At 44.8% G+C, this 21,389-nt stretch overlaps 1 protein-coding gene across 1 annotated transcript in view; it reads right to left on the bottom strand.

Annotated features, from left to right (window-relative positions):
- TMEM271 (transmembrane protein 271) overlaps positions 1–773 on the bottom strand; it is a 1,293-nt gene extending 520 nt beyond the window's left edge. The window contains exon 1 of the mRNA XM_041395938.1: positions 4–773. Within this exon, the coding sequence (XP_041251872.1) occupies positions 4–757 (754 nt within the window). The 5' untranslated portion in view covers positions 758–773. The remainder of the gene's footprint in view (positions 1–3) is intronic.
- Positions 774–21,389: the final 20,616 nt, after the last annotated feature.

Here is a 21,389-nt window from a genome sequence, read left to right as displayed (position 1 = left end):
CCGCCGCCGCCGGGGCCGCTCGCCGCCGCCGCCGCCTCCGTCCGCGCTGCTGCGCGGCCTTGTAGTTCTTGACAAGAAGCAGGTTAAGCAGGCCCAGGAGACACTCCAGCGCGTTGAAAACGGTGGAGAGCACCAAGCCTTGCTGGTAGTCCCGCAGCTTCTGGCAGCGGAGCGCCGCAGCGGTGCCGTCGGGGGCCGCGGGTCCGCTCCGCGGGCGGGCCGCGCCGCCGGGCTGCAGCAGGCAATAGTGCGAGTACTTCCTCTCCACCAGCGACACGGTGTCGCCGTCGATGACGGCGCCGGCGAAGGCGCTCAGCACGCCCAGCATGAACACCAGCACCCCCAGAAGCAGGAAGTTCTGCCGCCCCCCGGGCGACGCCTTCTCCACCGGCCCCGACGGCGCGGCCGCCGCCTCCGCCCCTCCGGGGCCTCCGCTCGCCGGGTCCGGGTCCCCGGCCGGGGCCAAAGCAGAAGCCGGTGCCGGTGCCGGCGCTGGGGCCGGTGCCGGAGCTGGCGCCACGGGCGCCTCGTCGGGCGGGCGACAGCAGAGCAGCGCAGCGGCGAGCAGCGAGAGGCCGGCGGCCAGCAGCAGCCCCGAGTAGAAGGCGCCGGCGGCGGTGCCCAGGCGGAAGGGCTCGCCCTTGAGCTCGGAGCCCAGCGAGAAGCACTTGAGGCCCACGGCGGCGGCGCTGAGGGCGCAGGCGAGCAGGAGGCAGCTGGAGAGCGCGGCGCAGGCTCCCCGCACGCTCCACTTCATCCTCCGCGCCGCCGCCGCCGCCGCCGCCCCGCCGTGGCGCTCCCCGACGGGGCGGCTGCGCTCCGCTCCGCTCCGCACGGCAGGCAGCTGCCGGCCGCAGTGAGCCGGGCGCGGCGAGCGCGCAACGCTCCCCCCACCGCCTCCCGGTCGCCGCCGCCTCCTCGTCCCCGCCCGCCCTCTCTTATCGCGGCGGCTGCGGGGGGGCGATTAATTATGGATGGAAGCCGCGGCGGGCGGGGGGACGGAGGGGGCGGCCCACCGGGCCGTCGCGGGTGGCGGGGGGAGAGTGCGACCCCCGGTGAGGCCGGGGGCGGCGGAGCTGCCCAGCCCGCCCACCCACCCGCGTGGCGCGGGGGGGCCGCCCCTCGCCCTCCGGCCGGCCCCGCACCGCGGAGCGCGGCTCGGGACGCGCGGCTCGGGCAGGGGGTGGCGGGGGCTTGAACACCCCCGCGGGTTCCGTTGCCGAGGGCTGCTGCTTGTCTCCGTGTTCCTGCCTTCTCTCCCTCTCTTAATTTTATTTATTTATTTCTTAGCTCTTGCGGTCTCCAGGATGCCGGCGAGCCGCCGTGCATCGCTGTGACCGCGTTGCGGTCTGTCGGCGGCTCTGATGCAGCGAGCGAGTGGACCGAGCCCCCCACGCCGCGCTGCCCGGCTCAGGTCCACCGTGCCGGCGGGGGCGGCGGTCCCCAGCAGCCCTCTTTGTTTCGTGCACCGCCGGTGAACCCCTGTGGGATTGCACCCCGTGGGCGGCGGGGCTCGAGGGAAGAATGGCCACGGCAGCACCCTCGGAACGCCCCGTCCGGGAGCGCCTGCAGCACCGGGGGTGGAAGCCTGCGTGGGGGTGGTGCCGCCAGTTGCCTCGGTAGATGGTGGCCCGGCGACTCCTTGGGGAGCACCTGCAGTGGCCTTGGGAAGGAGAGGCTTGAACCTCAGCCTCGGAGCGGGCAAGTTCGGCAAGGGGGTCTTGAGGTCTCTTCTTCGCCAGTCGTTTTTTCTTCCGGGAAGCTGTAGCCTTTCAGCTCCCCCATTTTCCCTATCTGCCGTGCGCAAGCCAGCCTTGCTGGGTATTTTTAGCCGGCGCCGCTGATTAGCATTCAGGGGAGCAAGCGAGAGAGAAAAAGCAGTTTTCCAAATCGTTTTCTCTTCCAGCAGCGCAAATGCACCTGTTGGTGGCAGGAGGGGCGTGTGTGGTGTGGCATTAGCTGGTTTTTAGCTTTCTGCAGAGATGCGACCTTGCTCCCTCCGTCCAGTCGGGGTGGGCCCTCTTGGCACCTCCCTGAGGAGCAACAGCACCCAGCTGTAATCTCGGGCAGACGGGCACAGTGTCCTTTGCACCAGCTGCTCCTCCCCGAGAGAGGTTTCTGGGCCCTGCATGGGGCAGTGGTTCCTCCCAGGGACATTTGGTGGGAGGCTGTCCTGCTTGGAGTCCAGCTCTGTAAAGGTTGCAGTATCCAGAAGTATCATTGGCTCAGTATCCAAAAATAACTAAGGGATGTGCCATCCTGCTCCGTAGGACCACACAGACAAGGGAATTTTGTTTTCTCCGTTCTGTTCACAAAAGGAATGCTTTTGGAGCCATGAGTATGTGAGAAAACACAAAAGTCCTGACCAGCCTTCTTGTGTCCCTTGAGAAGGGAGTGGCTGGGTATGTGAACCCCAGTCATCTTCAACTCTTCCCAAGTTTTCCCTTACCCTGGGTCGTGTGAAGATTCTGCTATAGGATCTGTGACTTTGACTCTGCTTGTGGTGAGTGCCTGGACTCCTGGGGAAGATTTTCAGGTGTCTGGAAAAGAACTCACCTCACCACTCTTTAAATGTGAATGCATAGAGGACACACAGGATTTTACAAATTATAGTATGCACCTCTTGAGATCTTTATTGAGCATCAAAATAGTGCTTCAGAAAGTATTTGTAAACTCTCAAACCAGAGAAAGCACATGTAGACTGTCAAATCCAGAGAACCCTGGTAGACACACTCTGTGTGGAGGATGAGGAGATGTACTTAGTGGGGAGTAAACACTTAATGAACTAATTATCTGTAGAATGGGCCAAGTACCTTACTCCCTGACACACAACATAAAGTTACACATGGGGGAAATGTGTGATTTGTATAACTTGATTGTTAAGACCTTAAAAAAATGAAAAAAATTATTGTGAATGTCAAGAAGATTAATTTAACACTAAATAAATACAAAACTAAGAAAAGTTCTAAGCCTTTATGCATCAATTTATTAATCAGCCTTTAACTTGCAATGGTTAGAGTAGAAAAAGCAAACTTTGTATTGGCAGCAAATTGTTTCTTTTTTGTACAAAGTGTTTCTTGGTGTTCCTTTCCTTCTTGTTTTGGCAACTGCCAGAAGTAGTCAGCAAGGTTTCTCCAGCATGGTTCTTTAGGTGTTCCTACAGCTGTTTCTGGTGTTTAGTCTTTCTCCTCTTGAATGTCATCTAAAGAAAGGACCTTTTCCTCCCTGTGTTTGTGATAGGAAACTGATCTTTGCATCCCACAAAGCTGTGCATTGTGAGAGGCCAGGCTAACACACAAAGTTAATAACGTAATTAATAATTCTGTTGTACCTTTTAATTGCTCCTGTGGAGCAGCTTGCTGCTGTTAACCTTTTCCAGATCTTACCTGCTTCTCCCCAAAATGCCTCTTTGTCTTCCAAGCACCGTGTTCAAAATGCAAAGCCAGAAGTTTCACTGCCGATTTGTTTCACCACGTGTTATTTATTCATAAACTTCCTGTGTTTTGCTGCCACTCTGAATTAGCCCAATTTTTCTCCAGGTTATTTACAGCTTTGCACTGTTACACATTTTCAGTAAGAGGATACTTTTTAAACACGCGCATACAGATACAGATGCACGCAGAGTGTGGTCATTAGCATATCCTGCGCATTGAAGGTCATCTTCTCTGGATAACGGGTCTAAAAACATTGTAATGATGTTGGTACATTAATAATAATAGACATAAGACTCTATAAAACTGCTATATACCTATACTGAATGATTTTTTGATGACTGAATTGTCATTACTGTAAAAAGAAGGGCTGATCCACTGTTGCAAATAAAAGTCACTGAAGAGTTCTTGGACCACAAAGGATAATGCTGGTGACCTCAATCCTAGCTAGTGGACCTTTCCAGTACAGTCAGGATGCCCTTTTGCGTGTTCGTAGCTGATCTGTGTGTGTCTGATTCCTCAATCAGGTCTGCCTGCTGAAAAAAAAAGAGTATCTGTGTGCAACAAAAATGGGAGATCTGCAAGCCACTTGGCCTTGACAGACATCAGTCACTAAATTAGTCATTGCAGGTAGTTTTGAGTCCCTGGCAGCTGTTTTATCACTAAACTTCACTAGTCATGTTTTAATTTTCCAAAGTTTGTAAATTGTTTTCAAGCATTATTCTGGTGGGGTTTGGAGCCAGTGTATAAAGTTTTGTAGAATAGCACCAGCCTGGAACATATATTCCCAACAGTCTCTTCACAATCATAGTTCAGGCTTTCTGTGTGTTGCAGTGGTAGTCATTTGTGGCCAGTTCCTGTCTCCAAAGAATGGCAGGAGATCTTTGGTTCCAAGTTCAGTTTGGCTCACAGGGGAGCTGAGGGATCTCTGCTTGTTGGGTTGGGTACCTTGTTGGGAGTGGGTACTGCCATGACCAGCCGGCAGGCTTGCTTTGCTTACTGTGCACAGAACTGGATGTTTTCAGTACTGTGCAGATCAGCCTCTTAACTTTTTGGGGTGACTCAGTGGCACAAAGGACAACAGAGCTATTAATTAATTGCACTCTAGGCTTGAAGCTAAAATGTGTGCATGTAAAATAGATGGAGATCTTCAGCTTATGCCACCAAAGTGCATTACATTATTTTATTGTCTGCCTCTTCTCCCACACTGTGTTTATGATAAGATATATGTGTTGTTATTTCTGCGCCAGTTTGATAAACGGTTGTCATAGCTTTAACTATTCAGTCATGATGACTCTGTAACCTACCATAACTTATTCTGTTTCCTACTACTTCTTAATTTTATTTTTTTTCCTGTTTTCATAGGGGACATTATGGACTGTACAATACCCTTGCAAAAATTGCTGCACACACAGTTACTAAGAATACATTAGAAACTAGAAATTTGAAACTCTGAAGGTGAAACCCATCATATTTCTTTCTGGTTCTTCTTCTTTCCAGTTCTTCTTCTTTCCCATTTACAATGTCCACAAGCATATTTCTGTACACTAGAGGCCCGCTGTTCTCTAATTTTCACAGTATTTTATGGGAAAGACTCATCTCTGCCGGGAATTTGTGGAGAACACATGCTAGAAAAGGACCTACATAAGGCTAAAAGTCTGGACCTAAGTGGTCGCTGGGTACTGATGAAAAACCATCTGCAAATGCTGCTTCAATGGGTGACATTTCAGAGAGGCTGGGAAGATAATATAAGGATTTAAAATAGAGAAAGCAAAGTCTTTGCTAGAAGCTGAACATGTAAGCCTTGAAGGAGGGACTAGAAGTCACCTTCTATTGACTGCTTTACTAAACTTTGTTTCCTATTGGGGTGCTTCCTTTTTAGCCTAAATAACCTTGCATTTTCTACAGAAAGAAATGTCAAGGCAGGGGTGGAGGGGGAGACAACTCCAGCAACAGTTGTGATACTGGGAAAGTATACATTAGGATCTTCTTCAATCAGAATGTAGGGAAATAATTCTCCTACCTGGGGCTGCCTTGTAAGCAAAAGTCATGCTAGGAAGGTATGGCTCACTTGCATTATGATTTCTTCCTTTGGCTGCATGTTGAGACAAGGCTTACACAGAATCATCTGGCTGGTCCTTGAATGCAAAGAGCATGGCGAGTCAGCCTTCATGTAGACCTGCACTGATCTGCAGCCTAGGAAGTACCTCCCTGCTGTCTGAGGGCTCAGTGTGGCTGTTGCCTGAATGATGCCTACAGATTTTTGCTTTTGTGGTTGAGCTGTGGTTTCTGCGGTAGCTTGGTAACAAAACTGCTGTCCTAGCTGCCTGTCACAGAAACCTCTGGTTTCTCCCAGAGGTCTCAGACCCTATGTCAGCTGCTTGCCTGGTTTTTTCCTAGCTTTGGAAATGGTCCCCGTCAGAGTGCATCCTTTTCCATGCCAATGGAGAACACTTGTAGGTGTGGGTTGGTGAGCAGTGGGCAGTGAAGCTGGTGCTACTGAAGGAGCAGTGGTCGGTGAGCAGCAGACACACTGTCCTTTTTGCCCATAGCAGCAGCTGCTGGGGGAGGATTTGACTCTCCAGGGAAACAGGGTATCACTGGACTTTTCTTGATTCCCTGGAACATTGATGGACTGCTTTTAAAGGGCTAGTAAGGGGAAACTTTTGTCAGGGGACATAAACTCACTGTACTGAGTCTGCAGCACTACTGGAAATATTTTAAAGTTAAAAAAGGGTGGAAATTTTTAGCAAATGCTGGGACACAAGGGACTTCATAAGACAACTTGTGAGGCTGCTGGTTTTGCACACATCATGTCCCTGTCATGGTACCCATGAACAACTCCCACTTTTCTCTAGAATTCTGTGCCTGCCTGTTGGAAGACTGTGCTGAGCCTGACAGCTCTGGTGATTAGAAACTGCCTGTCTCAGTGCTAAGTGTATTTTATGGTCAGCTTGCACACATTTGTTCTGTGCCAACATTGTCCTTTAACTTAAATGGCTCTTCTCCTTCTCTGATGTTTACTTTCTGGATGTATTTATAGACAGTAAACATACTCCCTCTGAGATTTCATTTTTCTAAACAGGCCAGATATTTTTTTCTTATTCTTATTCTTTTTTATTTTTCTTTTTTTTCCCCCTTTGTATTAAAAAACTGTTTATACTCTGTAGTTTGACTTCATCCTTCAGCACGTAAACCAGGACAGTATGCTGCATCTTTCATGGTCTTACCAAGGCCTTGAATGATGGCATTACAGCTTCCTCATCTCTAGTGGCATGTCCTTTCCCAATTGTCCTAGAATTTTGATTTCTTTTTACCCAGATCTTTCCCATAGAAGGCTATACTTGTACTCAGTGCACCTCATTCTTTGTCCTCCACCCAGCTGCGGGGCTGCCAGCTGGGGGAACTGATGACCTTTCCTCCTATTTAACTGTTTTCCCCCGAATTTCTGTTATTACATTAAGGTAATTCAGTTTTTTTCCTTTCTGATATTTCAAACTCTCTCTCTGTTAAAAACTTCATTGTGCCTCTCGCTACTCAAAGAACCTTATTTTTTTCCCCTCAGATGACAGATTTTTTTTTTCCCCAGAGTCCTTTGTTATGTAAATCTGCCCCTCTCTCATTTGGAGGTTGGTTTCCAGTTGTCTCTGTTATATTTTTCTGTCTATTCTGTTTGTTCCCTCATAGAGCCTCTCTTTGCCCTTCTTTCTCATGTTAGGCTTTCTGCTCATTTCTTCTTTACCATCACTGTTCCTTCTGCTTAATTCTCTATTATCTGGGTGCCAGCAGTACCTAACCTCTAATGGAAGTAACTCATTCCTCTAGAGGAAGTCAGTCTTTGCTGTATGTTTTCTGCTCTGTGCATTAACCAGACCTAAAGACCTCTGCTGTCCTATATGTCTTCAGCCATCTTCTCCTTTTCTTTCTTTTCCTCGGTCATGGCTGCATATTCCTATTTGACTTTGAGGTGCATTTGTCAGGGATTCTTTTTCATTCATTACAGGAATGCTGTAAAGGATGCTTGGCATGCCTAATCTTCTCATCTGCTGTCAATGTCTACAAATTTTTAAGGTCTTACCATCACTGCCATGATTTCAGACTTTTGTTTCTTGCATTCATTTTCAAAAGCATGAAAGAACTTATCACTGCACTTAGAACTTAATTTCTCTTGCTGGATCCATTAATTCCTGCCTATTGACTCTTTAAATTCCTTACTCAGTTGTCAAGGTAATTTTTCTTCAGTTGCTATGTCAGAGAATTACAGTTCTTTCCCTAGATCTGATCCTACTGTCTTCATTGTAGGTCCGTGTTGTACCTGAGTTATCCTTTCCGTCATTTGAAAGGCAGTGATCTTCTCTGATGGCAAAAAACGTTGGACAAAGTTGCAGGTTTCATAGCTGAAGTGCTGCACAGTCGATTCTTTTTCCTTGCCTAGGAAAAGTCCAGCCAAAGCCTAGGAGCTGACAGCTAGGGAAAACTGATTTATATGAATCCATCATGTAGTCCAACTTTGCTTTGGAGAAGAAAGAATGGTTTTAGGTGCATGAAATCCATTTCCTATAGGAGTCACAGTGAGTGAACACTTAAATATAGGAGATGTTGGTACAAATTGCCGCAAGCCTTTGTAAGGAGGTTTGAAATATCTTCCTCCCTTACCATCTTCCTGGGGCCATGTCTAATTAATCTGCCTTGAGCAAGCTCTCAAGGCCAAGCTTGGTGGGATGAAAACCTGCAAAGACTCAACTACCTCCCACCCTTTAGTGAGGATGTGGTCTGATTCGCCTTTCACCTCATAAGGGTCTTGCTAAATCAGAAGCCTGTGCTGTATCCCACCATTACCATTTTGTAAAACAATTTATTTGGTGGTGGGTTTGATTGTCACTTTTTCCCTTCTCTGAAGCTCATCCCAGCAACTCTGAGCCTGCTTCCTTGGCAGTCCCAGTCCAGGGGGCTGTGCTCAAATATGTAGTTTTTCTGATGCAGGACAGCAGTCAGTGTTTTTGTGAGATGTTTGTGAGACCATCAGTTGCGTCTCTTTTGATAACTTAGAGCAGGAGCAACCTGCTGCCAGAGGCAGGGTAGTGTTTCTTGGTCTCTTTTTCCCTGTGATCTATCTGTCAGTGACATTTTGTGTTAGCCTGTGGGGACTGCAGGTGCCAGAGTGCCCGTCTGAGATGAGGGTCTGTGCCTGCTGGGTGGGCAGGCCTGTGTGCTCTCCATGGGGTAGGGCTGGAAGCAGGAAGGTGATGGGTTTCTTTCAGCAAGCAAGTGTGGAGGGACAAGGGAGTCCAGGGCAGCCCTGACAGGTACTGTCAGATGGATGGTGTGAGCAGTTGCAACTCTTTAAGTCATTCTCTTTTGCTTTTGAGCATATCTATTATGTTTTTTCTTTAATACTTCATCGTAGTGTTCCCTATTATGTGTGTTGTTTGCAGTTATTAAACATACTTGTTTTGAGATAACTCTCTGCAATATGTTACATGCATAATTAGGTATAATTAACTTCAATTAACCATATTAAGCTTTGCAACACTTCTGCCGTATTTTGAAGCTGGCTTATGACTAAGAAATCCACATTTGCAGGTTCAGGTTCTACAAACTCATCCGTATTCCAGGTGTTCACTTTTCCCTTTCAGTACTATGCTTTTGAATCCGATAATTTGTTGTTCAGTTGTCTGCATAATTAACTTGCAGCTTGTAGGAGTCTGAGTGCAGGATCCTCGCAGTGCATCATTGGTGCTTTTCACATGATGCTTCTGGGAGTGTTGGTCATGACAGCATCTCAGTGCCTGTTTTACAACTCCTTACCTTGCCAAAGTTGGTTAGATGAGTATGTGCTACATTTAACAAAAGCCCAAGTACTACACATGGTGAATAAGCCTTCACCTTCCTGATTTAACCACTGAGCCAAAATTTTTGGCTTTTCTTGTTTTTGAAGTCTGCTTCCTCCTATTTTTCCTTTTAATATTAATTTTGTTGCTGTTGTTGCTCTTGCTGGAAAGTGCTCTGAAGTGTCATGCATTAAGAAGTTGTGAAGAACAGATGATTGATTGAAAGACAAATGCAGTCTGGCAGTAAGAGCAAGATGCAGTTTATGTGTGAGGAACATACTGTGGCATCTTATGGCACTCTCTGGTGCCCAGCATCCTGCACCTCCCATGAAGTAAAATTGGCATCTTCCTTTGTAGCTCAGCCCATCATATGATGATGGCTCTTGGTGCCTTATGCTGGCTGACACATTTCTTAGCATTTCATGTCCTAAAGAGCAGCTGGAAGCAGTGAGACTGCTAGCGTATGCTACAAGGTCTGCCCTGTGTCCTGTTGATGGAAAACAGGGAATACACACGCAGTAGATGCCAGAAGTGCTGACACTGGCAGAAAGAGGTCTCTCTGCTGGCATCCATGCAAAACTGTTTCTTGACATCTATGAAACAGTTCATCATTACCCCATTTTTTAAAGCTGTGTGGCTATTAATTTGCCTCAGGTTATAATCAAGCTGTCACTTATTTTAATGGACCTTGGATCAGACAGGCCTGAGGGTTTTTTTGTGGTTTCCATTACAGTGCTAATTAACTTAGCATGCAGATTTAGCTATGAAACTCAGAGATTTCGTTTAGTTTTTATAATTTAATTGTGGAAACATGGCAGTAAATGCAGATGAGAAGATATGTGCAATTAATATTGACCCAGGACCACTCAAATGTCAGACACTTGTCTCTGGAGACTCACTAGGAAATCCAATGTGTTAAATATTGATTTTGTAGTGTGGCGTTTTCAAACAACCTTGGTTCTGGCCTATTCTTCTTGAAGCTGTATCTTTTCTAAAGTCAGGGCTGTGTGAAACCTTGATGTCTGCAAGTGCAGTGCCAACACAGCCAGAAAATCCTGTCATTTGGCAATGTTAGAAGCAGTGTTACCCCCTGCAACTTTTAGTCAAAGATACTGAACTACAAGCGGAATTAACCTGTCTGGGTGTGGATATGTGTGTGAGGGCAGCTAGAAGATTGTTTTGTTTTCATAGATTTTAAAGGTATTCAGTTTAGAGATATTGATAAACAGCTCATGGAAAATTTGGGGCGTGAAACGATTTTATCACAGCATTTGGCCAGCCTTTGCCTGGACTGAAAGGGTCCATGCAATGGTGGGAAGGAGGGTCAGTTTCCATGCTGAGCTTTTCTGTGGCATGGCTTGGAGTCTGAAAGATAGGCTGACTGCCAGAAGATGTGTTGATACTGGTCTGTTGAAATCTCCTTCTGGAGATATGGCTCAAAGAGACACTGGGATTTTTACTGTAAGTTGCAAAAATGACCATACTGAAGAAATGAGTAACTGGTTGTCACATCTACTGGTAATATTGGTGGTCACTGGTTTGAGGTAAAACTTTCAGTCTGTCTGGATACTTTCCTGAGGAACATGTGGCTTGACAACATACAGAAATGATGTCATTAAAATTGTCCAATAACACTGGCAACTATCTGCTATAGGTCATTCAGGTAAAGCTGTTCCTGCTGAGGTGCCTCTTTATTCTGCTTTTCTGAGAGGCTGACACACTGCTGTACTTTTTGGTTCTATTTGATATTTCAGCAAATGAAAAGTCTCTGCTCTGCTATAGGTCTGGGAAAGATGGGAAAGATGAATTCTCCTGATCATGGGCATCCTCAGGCCTCTGGGATGGCCCATCACCTAGGAACCTTCAAAAGCTACTTATCATAGCACCCTCTGGAAATGGTGAGGGTGCTGTGATTTTTGGTGAGGTGAAATGGTGAGGGCACAAGATTTTGCCTCTGGTGCAACAATTAAATGTGAATTTTAAAAATATGAATCCTCCTTACCCATTCACTTCATGTGCTATACAACTCAACCTTGGGAGACAGGGCAGCAAAAAGTCTATACCTGAGCAGTTGTTAGATGTTAGAACAGGGATCCCACAAGGTATACTGCATTTTGACAGCCTCACCCCTTTCCACATATTTTGTGGTTTTTCAGAAAAGATGGGAAAAAAATGCAGTCCCTTCCGTCCCCACTCCCAGCCATGTTTTTTTAAGACAACCTGAAAGCAACAAAATTTGGAGCAGAATGATGGCTGAGCCTGCAGCTTTTTGCAATTTTCAGTGTGTTGTCTCTCCATATGAAGAGCTGAAAAGATAAGCTGGGACAAACAGCCCCAAATTGCTGTTCCAGGTTCTCCTTGAAAAGTTCCATTTGGTCTGTGAAGGGAAAAGCTGTATGGACAATTGCCTCTTAAGCACTGGCCCCAGACTCCTGTTTGTTACACTAAGAAGAAAATACACAGTTGCCTAAGATCATTTTGATGGCACACTTTGCAGCGCATGTGCACGCTGTAGCTGCTTCACCTGCTTCAGGGCATCTGACAGTGTTGACTTATGTGTGGTGACTCAGAGGGCTTTCCCTTGATGGCACATAAAAGTTCACTTGCAGAACATCAGCTTACGTGAAAGTTTGAGCTATTTTCGTTCAAGAGCATTGCCATACATTTTCAGACTCGCTAAACTTCATGCACACTCCGTTTGCCAAATCCAGCACTTTGCTACTTCCAGTGAGAGAGTTTAAAAATCCCTGTGAAGCTTTTAGGGACTGCAGTCGTGCAGAATGCTCTGTGAACACAGCCATATTGCTTGTGCATCCAGATCTCAGGGGCCAAGCCACTAATTTTTGCATGGTGTAACTCCCGCTTTCTAAAAGTTGCAGAAAATACTAAAAATATCTAATGCATGAACTAAAGTTCAGATTTAGAATATACTGAAATACACTAGGATGGATCCTTGTAAATTTCAGCTGTTAAAACCTTCATGATGTGAGTGTATTCAGTCTTTGCCACTGTACAGAGCTAAAACTATACATATCTTAGCCTTTTCTTTCGTTCTCCACTTTATTCCATGGTCCATTTTACTGTGCTTTGGTTCCTGGTCTATTTGATCAGTTGCTCAGAACCACCTCTGTGTTTTTTTAAGTGAAACTTCTAAACCTGATTCAGTCTCCCCAAATCCATCTGTCACACCTATAGACATACTTATTTCAATAGGTCTGCTGGATACATGAAACATTCCCTTTCCCTTTCCCTTTCCCTTTCCCTTTCTCTTCCCCTTCTTCCTCCTTTCTCCTTCCTGTTCCAAAATTCTTATTACGGGAACCATCCTTTTATCTTGGGAAAGAGTTTTGTCTATGCTTGTATTTTTGTGTGCTTTATCTCCCTTGGAATTAAAATGGGAATGCCTGCACCATTTGGATTTATGTTTTTAAATTTTTTATTATTAGTAGTAGTAGTATTAGTATTGGTATTAGCATTTTGTTAAAATGGAATTGATGTAAAAAATATTTTCCCAATGTGATTTTTTTTTGCAAATTAATTTGTTTGTTGCTCCCTGCTATTTTCAAAGGACACTTTGAAAATAAGACTCTTTTTCAAGGGTTTTATCCTGCAGTGAGTATTTATATACATCAAGCTGCAACAAACCCAAACAATTTTCTCATTAGAAATGCAGTCTGCAAAGTCAAATAATTTCTCCTGTGGCTGTGTTAGGGACATTGTGCACTTGAAGTAGTGGAGAGCAAAAAGGGAGACTAAAGATTAACATCATGCACAAGACTAACATCACACACTCTAATTGAAATATTGAAATTAGCCTTTGTATCATACCATATTTATTGTTTTAATTTTCTTTGGTGGCATTTGGTGTTAGTGCATGAAGTATGAATGTCCTTGCATGCTCTGTGTGTAGGCAAAAGGTAAAAGGATTTAACAGAGCCCATTCATTTGAGGAGAACCTGAACCAGACTGCATTCAGGAATGATGCTAGGTGAAAGCAGCACTAAAGAGGTTCAAGGTGGGACTATCTAAATGCTTTAGAGAGGTTCATGTTCAACAGGGAAGCTAATCTGAGGCTTCATGCATGGAATCTGTTGCAAAATTTATTGGATATGTACCTTTATGCTGTTGGAAAGTCCCCAGAGCACCAGCAGCTAGAAGAGGAGGGAACTTGCAGTGATCGTTGCTCCCACATCTCCAGGTGGGCTGAGCAGAGCTCTGGTGTCAGTACATCCAAGTCTAAAGGGTTTCCTAATAGTGAAGTGCTTGTGGATCACAAGAGACAGAACTGCTAGAATGAAGTCTCTGTGCTCCTAGGTCCATCAAGGATGTGGAGAAGGCAAGAGCTTACTCTGTTGGTATTCTGCACCTGGCAAATACTTCCATTCTGCTTGGATCAGTGCTACAAAGCATGTAGAAGTGGTGTGTGTCCATCCAGGTAACTTCAGGGCAAGAGGAAGGGGGACAAAGGAAAAAAGTGATGGCATTAGCGGCACACAAAAACAATAACTACCAGTGGCCTGCAGCAGTGATGAAGGTGGCAAAACAATTGAGTCAGCAAACTATCAATGAGCTAGGGTAGTAGTCTCCCATCAGCTGGTGCCTTGTTCCATTCCACTAATGCAGGGGAGCAGTTCAGAGACAGCTGGAGGAGCAGCGTCTGTGAGCGGGTGAAGAACACACATCATTTCTTGGAGGGAAGCCTATGACATCCACAGGGCAAATAGAGGCTGCTTATGTATGTATTTTTCTTTTTAATCTCTCAAAAAGGTTGTGGGGAGACTTTTGGGTTGCTGATGGTTTTGCTTGGGTGCAGTTCTTGAGACTTGTGCTGTTTTCCACAGCAGGATGTCTGTTTCTCTCCTGTTAGTTTGTCCAATATTGCAGCATCAGACATTTGCCATCAGCAAAGAACAGGGCTAATATCTGTTTTGTGTGTGTATCTTTCCTTGCTCTGTTCCCTGGTGGGGAGATCTCCATGGTGGTTTATTAAATAGCTCATGTTCCATGTGCTTGTTCCTCTTCAGTGAACTCCAGCAACGGAGATGGAGTTTATAAAAGACATAGCATCTTTTCTCTGTTGTTTGTTTCATACTCTGCCCATTTGTAAGCATTTAGCACTGACAAGCTCTACAGATGTGTCACTATTTCTGTAAGATGAAATCTTACAGTCACACAAATGTCAAAACCTAACACTTGCTCTCTCAGTGTTGCAAGAGACTTCCTGCTGCAGTACTGATGATGTACAGAGTGGTGACATCTCATCTCCAGAGCTGCCTCTCCTCAAAGATGGGATGGGCAAAGAACTCTATGGATTATAACAGGCAAAAACATTTTCGGTTTTATTTCCCTGTCAGTAAAAGGATATACTTCACAGTGACCCTGTGAAGCTCACATTTTTAATTTTTTTATTTTACCCATTCACATGGGCACCCTCATGCCAGTCACTGTTACACCCTCTGACTGATGAATGTATTTAATTTGCAGAGAGTATTCTGCCCAATTGGAGGCCACTACAAATATCCAGGAATACTGCCAGGATATTTTTGCCTGGACCATATCACTTGTGTTTGGGGAGAGTCCAGCACATCAGCTCACAGCTACAATGCTGGGCAGTGGCCAGGGAAAGGCATCTGCATGAGTGATGTACCTTTTTTTGCAGATTTTGTCTTCAGGGAGGCATACACATGGGATTAAGAACTGAAATAAGAAGTATAACCCTGAAATAAGGGATATAACAAAAAGAGGAAAAAACTCTAAGGGGAGTTAAGGATGAAGAGGGGAGATGAAGTAGGGAAAAGTAGGAAGTTTAGGTAAGAAATGTTGCCGCTGAGAATGACAGACACTTAATTTAGTATTTAATAGTGAACAAAAGGTGCTGGAAGACTGAATTCTACATGTGGAAAGATAAGGTACCTGGACTCTATGCTCATCCACTCAGTTATATTCAGAATAATCTATAGCTTATTCTGCTTTTCCAGTCTCATAAAGCTCAGAAAACTCAGAATCTGGTGCTGATCAGAGAGAGCAGTGGGTCTGGACACGGTGCAGCAGGGTCAGTAATGGAGGAGCACTTTGATGCTTTGATGGCTATCCTGAACTCTCAGCTGCAGATATTGTGTGTGTGTGGGTTTTTTTTCTTTTTCTTTCTTTTTCTTTTTCTTTTTCTTTTTCTTTTTCTTTTTCTTTTTCTTTTTCTTTTTCTTTTTCTTTTTCTTTTTCTTTTTCTTTTTCTTTTTCTTTTTTCTTTTTTTCTGTTTGGTGACTATTAGAAGAATGTGGAAGTCCATCTCCACTTCCTCTTCCTGTTCTGCCCTACATTTGATGATTCCTTGTGCTCTGTGGAAAACCACATGGGGTATTGAAGGAGAGAAAGGCAAATAGCAGCATCCTTCAGATCAGGCCCAGGAAATGGGAAATGTAAGCAGTAGTAAGGATCTGTGCCAGTGGGTGCACTTCCAGAAGAGAAATAGAGGAAAAAACCATGATGTTACTGGGCAGAAAGTGAAAAGAAAATCAGGGTGCACTGAAGGGAAAGCAAAGTGTGAAGCAAGCAAACCTGCTGCAGGACAACCCTCAGTGCAGTTCGCAGATCCCTGTTCACTGCAGAGGGGAGAATAGAAGGGTGCTGTGAAAATGAGAGGAGTTTGTGAAACAAGACAAGGACTCGACAGTCAGATGGCCCAGTCAGAGAAAAGACAAGACAACTACTTAAAAAAGGCTGCTGCAAAGATAAAAGAGTTAGACCAATTATTTACATTCATTGGCAAAAGCTTTTCAAAGATAATGAATTTTTAGGACCAGCAAGAAAAGTCATTGAAATACACCAGTGAAACTTGTAACTTGCCAAGTTTTAGCTCCCTTGAAGCAGAAGGAAAGGCTGTCAGTGGGCATGAGGTATATGAGATCAGCAACATAACCAAGAATGTGGCTGGCAACCAGGGGTAGTTGTACAATAGCCAGTGGTTCCACCTTTCATATTAGAGAGTCTGAAGGAAAGGACTGAAATATGCTATTGTGTGAAGGGATGCTTTCCTCACACGGATTCCAGCAGAGCTCCAGATTCAGTCTCTGCTTTTCCAGGAGAAGATACGATTGCTGAAATTACAGAAGGGTCTTTTAAAATGGGTCGGGAAAAGTCATACTTGCATTATTTTTATGACTGGATAATAATTAACAGAAATATGTTGATGTGTACCGTAGTCCAACTGTCTGAAAGCAGTAGCTACACCTTGTCCCTCTATATGGATTTGCATGTTGACACGTACAGAGCAGATGAGTCAAACAATATTAAGTGCAGAAAGGAAGTCGTCTGCAGAACAGACGACTCACGTGGGCTGTACTTTCCCCAGAAATGCCTATGCATGTAGAGGCATGATGGTGGGCTAGGATCTTGGGTTTCAGCACTAGACCCCGTGGCCCATCAGGGTGCTGTTTGTGTACAGTTAAGTAATGGTGCAGAAGGCAGGCCGACCTGAATCGCCAAACCAAGTATAACATCTGACAGCTCTGGATCCACTGGTTGATTCCAGCTGTATGAGTATGAATTCTAGCCAGACAGAGAAAGTCAACAGTAGGAGCAAGTTATAAATGGTAAATCTAAATGGAAGATCCAATCAATCCTCCCTTATTTATTTTAGTAATTACTGCTGAATGGTCTGTGACAAGAATGTTGAAATATTAACCATGATGATGTAAAATGTGTTTCTTATCTATAATGAGGGCAATTTCAAGCTACATTCTGATATTCTTGCTTTTATGCAGTAATAACTTATTGGCTATTTTAAATCCATTTGTTTGCTAGGAGACAGAATAATGTATAAACATCTGACCAAACACTATGGAAAAACTTTTCTGTTTTTGCTTATACCTGTTTTTTCTTATACCTAGCCCCATCTACACTCTTGCCATGCATTCCAGTTTATTCTTGAATCTTGTGTTAGCCCTGCTGGCATGTCCAACTGGATACTGTTTTCATATAGTCTGCATTTATTTGATCAAGCACTTGATCTGGTACATGAAATATCTTTCCCATGTGGCTTCTTGTAGTTGACAAGTTGACTCTGCTGACAAATAATTCACTGAATCTGGCATGCAGTTATTATTTTGCACTGAGCATCGTGTTCTCATCTGATCCAAGGTTATTTCCCCCCTTAATTTCTGCCTCCCTTCTTTGGCAGCTGTTCTCACACCAGCAGAAGGATACTGCATGGAAGGCATACCTCCTGCAGACACCCTGTGGGTGCTTCTTTCTTAATGTTTCCTGTGAACTTTAGCAGCTGTAGAGCATGTACACAAAACATTGAGCCTGCCTCATCAACTGGCAGAGGGAAAAGGACAGAAATCTGCAACCTGGAGCCACTCTAGTCATTCCATGCTGACTGGACTGGAAATTTGAGCCTGCTGCCCAGTTTAGGACAGTTTACTAATCTGCAGGAATCCTTATTGCATATAGAAGAAGAATTGTCACGGTAGCTGGAAATCCAATGTGTTCTCCCTACATCCCAGGATAAACAGTGTGTTTTTGTGAGTGTCTGTATAACGTAGCATAGCAGTGTGCAGCAGTCCGACCTCTGGACTGATTTTGCAGATGCTCTTGCATCACAGGAGACTGCTCTTCATTTCCCTAGGAGACTGTGAAGCTGCATTACTTCTACACAAAACGTGCAGTCACAGTGAATAATGAGGGAAGTCTCTGCAAGTAGTCCTGCAGTCCTTTATGAGGTGATGTGTTCTTTGACGTCAATGGGAAGCTTGCTTCCACAAAAGCTGTGTGGGGACCGCAGGATTTGGTTCATAGGGGTTTACAAAACACAGCTTTCAGAGCCATTGAAAGAAATCAGGATGGCAGCCCTTCTGTTTTGTCTATTTGTGAGGCTTTTTTGCTGCCACTTTGGCTTATGGCATTGCTTCCCTGGTGTGTATTTTTGTGTCCACACTTGTCAGTCTGTTTTTCTTCACCTACTCCATTAAGGCCATGAAGTGGGTGAGTAGGGCAGATTTGTTACTCAGCAACTTCACTCTGACTTGCTCTTGCAGGACCTGGATGGGGACATGAGCTTTTGGGAATGCAGTGGGGTGCCAGCCTGCTGACTTCAATTTGAGTAGAAGGGCACTGTTTATAACCTTTGCAATAAAATTCTAAGCCAGTAACACTTGGCTGTGTATTTGTGCTACCCTGGAAGATCAGTCATACTGTTTTTTTGTCTCCTTTGGGAAACAACATCATGAAAGTTTAGGCAAAAACACATTTCAAACAGAGAAGTCTGAGCATTTAAAAGTTATGTGTGCTTTTGGACAGTGGGGCTTTAGGTGGAATTTCATGCTGTCATAATGCCTGACCCTCTAAGCAAAAGCAGTGGCTGCAGGAGAATAGATAATCTCACCTGCTTATTTGTGAAGCCCTTGTAAAGCCATAACATCATGAACCCCCATTTTCCTTGCCTGGAACCTTCCAATTATGTTCTACTTGATTTTTTTTTTAAGTTGTTAACTTCATTTTTGAACCAGGATAATGTTCATACTGGAAACTTTTCACGATCCCAGCAAACAACTGTCACTCATTGTTATGGGCAGACACCTGTATTAGTAAAAACTGGGAAAAATTTTTCTGACCTTGTCATAAAGCAGTTGGCAGGGATGAGAAAAACATGGGTGTGCTTTTCTGTGTGTGAAAAGAAGGGATGTGAGGATAAAAGCAGCAGCAGTCTTAAGATCCATCTTAAATGTATGAAGAGCATTTCCAGAGTTGGGAATACAGGCAGTTATTTCCAGCCCCTCAGGAGAAGGTTCTCCTGAGAGAGTTCTCATTATGAGAATTATGAGAGAGTTCTCATAATTTCCATGAGGAATACGGTTCCTGTGGGGAAGACTTTGGCTAAATTTGCCTGAATAGTGCGTTGGTCCTGGTGGGTGTAGTGAAGAAGGCACAGATAGACCAGTAGCCCACTTCAGTCACTTTTTTGCATTCTCTCTTTTCTTCGAGGCCTACAAAACAGGGACCAATTTTTGTCACATTTGAAGAGGAGTATGAGTGAATTTCCCAGGTAACAAGGACCACATAGGTGTCTGGCTCTCCAGTGTTTTCTGTTCTTTGATAGCTTTTATAGAGACTTACGGGAGCATTTATGTTAGCTTTCCTTGTCCTCATTGCCCCACCAAGTCTAATTCCCTGTAATGCAGGGGTGGGGAGTGGTTATGCTTTCTCTGGTTGTTTTACTGGAAGAAAGGGATGAGAAACATTGGTTTGGCCCTGTCTGGAATCCCCTTCTCAGTGGATTGCAGTAATTTCTGTATGTGGTAAGCTGACCTAGGCTGGACACAAGCCACTTTATCACTCCTGTCCTCAGCAAAGTATGGCGGAAAAAAAGTAAAACAGAAAATCTTATGGGTCAGTAGAAACATAATTTAGTGAAGCAAAACCAAAGTCTGCATGTGGAAGCAAAGGAAAATAGAAGATTTATTCTCTCTGTACCTTCAACAGGTGATGTCCAGCCACTTTGTCAAAGGTAAGACTTCAGTACACATTGTGGTGGCTCCAGAAGACTAACTTAATAATAAATGCCCCTGGCCACCTTCCTCTTATCTTCAGTTGTTTGAGCAGATGTCATATGGTATGGAATATGCCTTTGGTTGGTTTGGGTCACCCAAGCCCAGTGGTCTTTGGGGGTGGTGCTGTACCCTTGCTCAGCAGCAGGCAAAACATTAGTACCTTCCTAACTACTAGTACAAAGCACAGCTCTGTGAGGGCCACTATGGGGAAAATTAACTCAATCTCAGCCAGACCCAATGCACTGTAATATCACACTCTTCAGTTTCACAGTTTCTGAATGCTGCCATCATTATGGAACACCATCAGAAACTTGTCTTTTTATGCTAGAGCAACCTGAGTGCTTGGGCTCGTAAATATCATCCATTTCACCAGTGTGACAGCTAGAAAGGTTATATGTCCAAAGACTCATGGGACATAAGTGACAGGAGGAGAATAAATCTATGTCAGTCTTTGAATTACTAAGTCACTGTAAAATCAATTAGATTTCTCCTAGGTGAGGCCCTTGTGCTGTTCATTCTACTGTGTGTCCTATCAGTCACTCTCACTAGTGCTGAATAGTAGTTTTTGAGCCTGTAGAACTCAGGTTTTTTCAGATGTGGGAAAAAATATGCCATGTCTAGATTTGCAATGAGGTTAAGGGATGCAGAGATGAAGATGGTGTTTTGGTGCTGATTAGAGGGCTTGGGAATAACTGTTCTGTGTCGGGGCAACGTGACTGAAATGCTGCTCTGTGCAGGCGAACACAAACTGGAGATAGAAGCCAGGACTCCATCCTGTAGTCACTGTGTGTGCGGGATGTTGATGTCCATACCACATTAATGTCTGTGGAATGTTTTGATGTGAAAATCCTTGGTGTACTACAGGCATGCCAGAGCACAGAGTGTAGGAAAGAAAGGCTGCTGCTGTGTGGTGGCATCCCTCTGGTGTCTAACTGACTGAGTACTCCCTTGCTAATTAAAACAATTACAATGTAAACTGCCTATTTGTCTCTATAGGTATGAGAAGACTTGGGTGCAAAATGCAGGAAGGACCTGGGGAAGGACCAGGGCACTGTGAAATAGGTTTGTTAACAGGATTTTTCAGGCGGTACATGGAATTCAGGAGAGATGCCTATCTTTGGCAAATGTGTTTTTCATTCAGTTGTATTGGGTGTGAGCTGAACCCTGGTTGTGCAAAACCAGGCCACTGGTGTCAGAAGACTATCTGGAATGACAACGTGCTGATGAGGGTTGTCTAGGGAGGTGAGCAGGAAGAGGTCAGGTGCAGAGTGGTGACGAGTGGTGCTGCCGATGGAGGCTGTATTGTGGTATTCCATAAGAAGAAAAGGTCGCCTCCTTCCATTTCAGAAGTTTTCTTAATAGAGCTGGTTGTTGTGCTAGATTCTTGATGGCAGTAATCTGGGGAATTGGTACAGATCTGTACTGACTGGATAGTAAACAAATGCTCCAAAAAGCCTTGTTAGTTAAAGTGAATTCACCACAGCGACACAGGTTTCCTAGAGGAACGTTTTCCTTTGCTCATTGGAGATGGTATTTGCCATTACAGTAATCAGGCTGATCTTGGTTGGTTTAACAAAGA

Source organism: Onychostruthus taczanowskii, unplaced genomic scaffold (genome assembly GCF_017590055.1).
Source record: "Onychostruthus taczanowskii isolate IOZ18803 unplaced genomic scaffold, ASM1759005v1 scaffold121, whole genome shotgun sequence".
In the NCBI taxonomy this organism is placed as follows: Eukaryota; Metazoa; Chordata; class Aves; order Passeriformes; family Passeridae; genus Onychostruthus; species Onychostruthus taczanowskii.
Note: the sequence above shows the minus strand (reverse complement) of the source record. Positions and strands in the feature narration are given on the sequence as shown.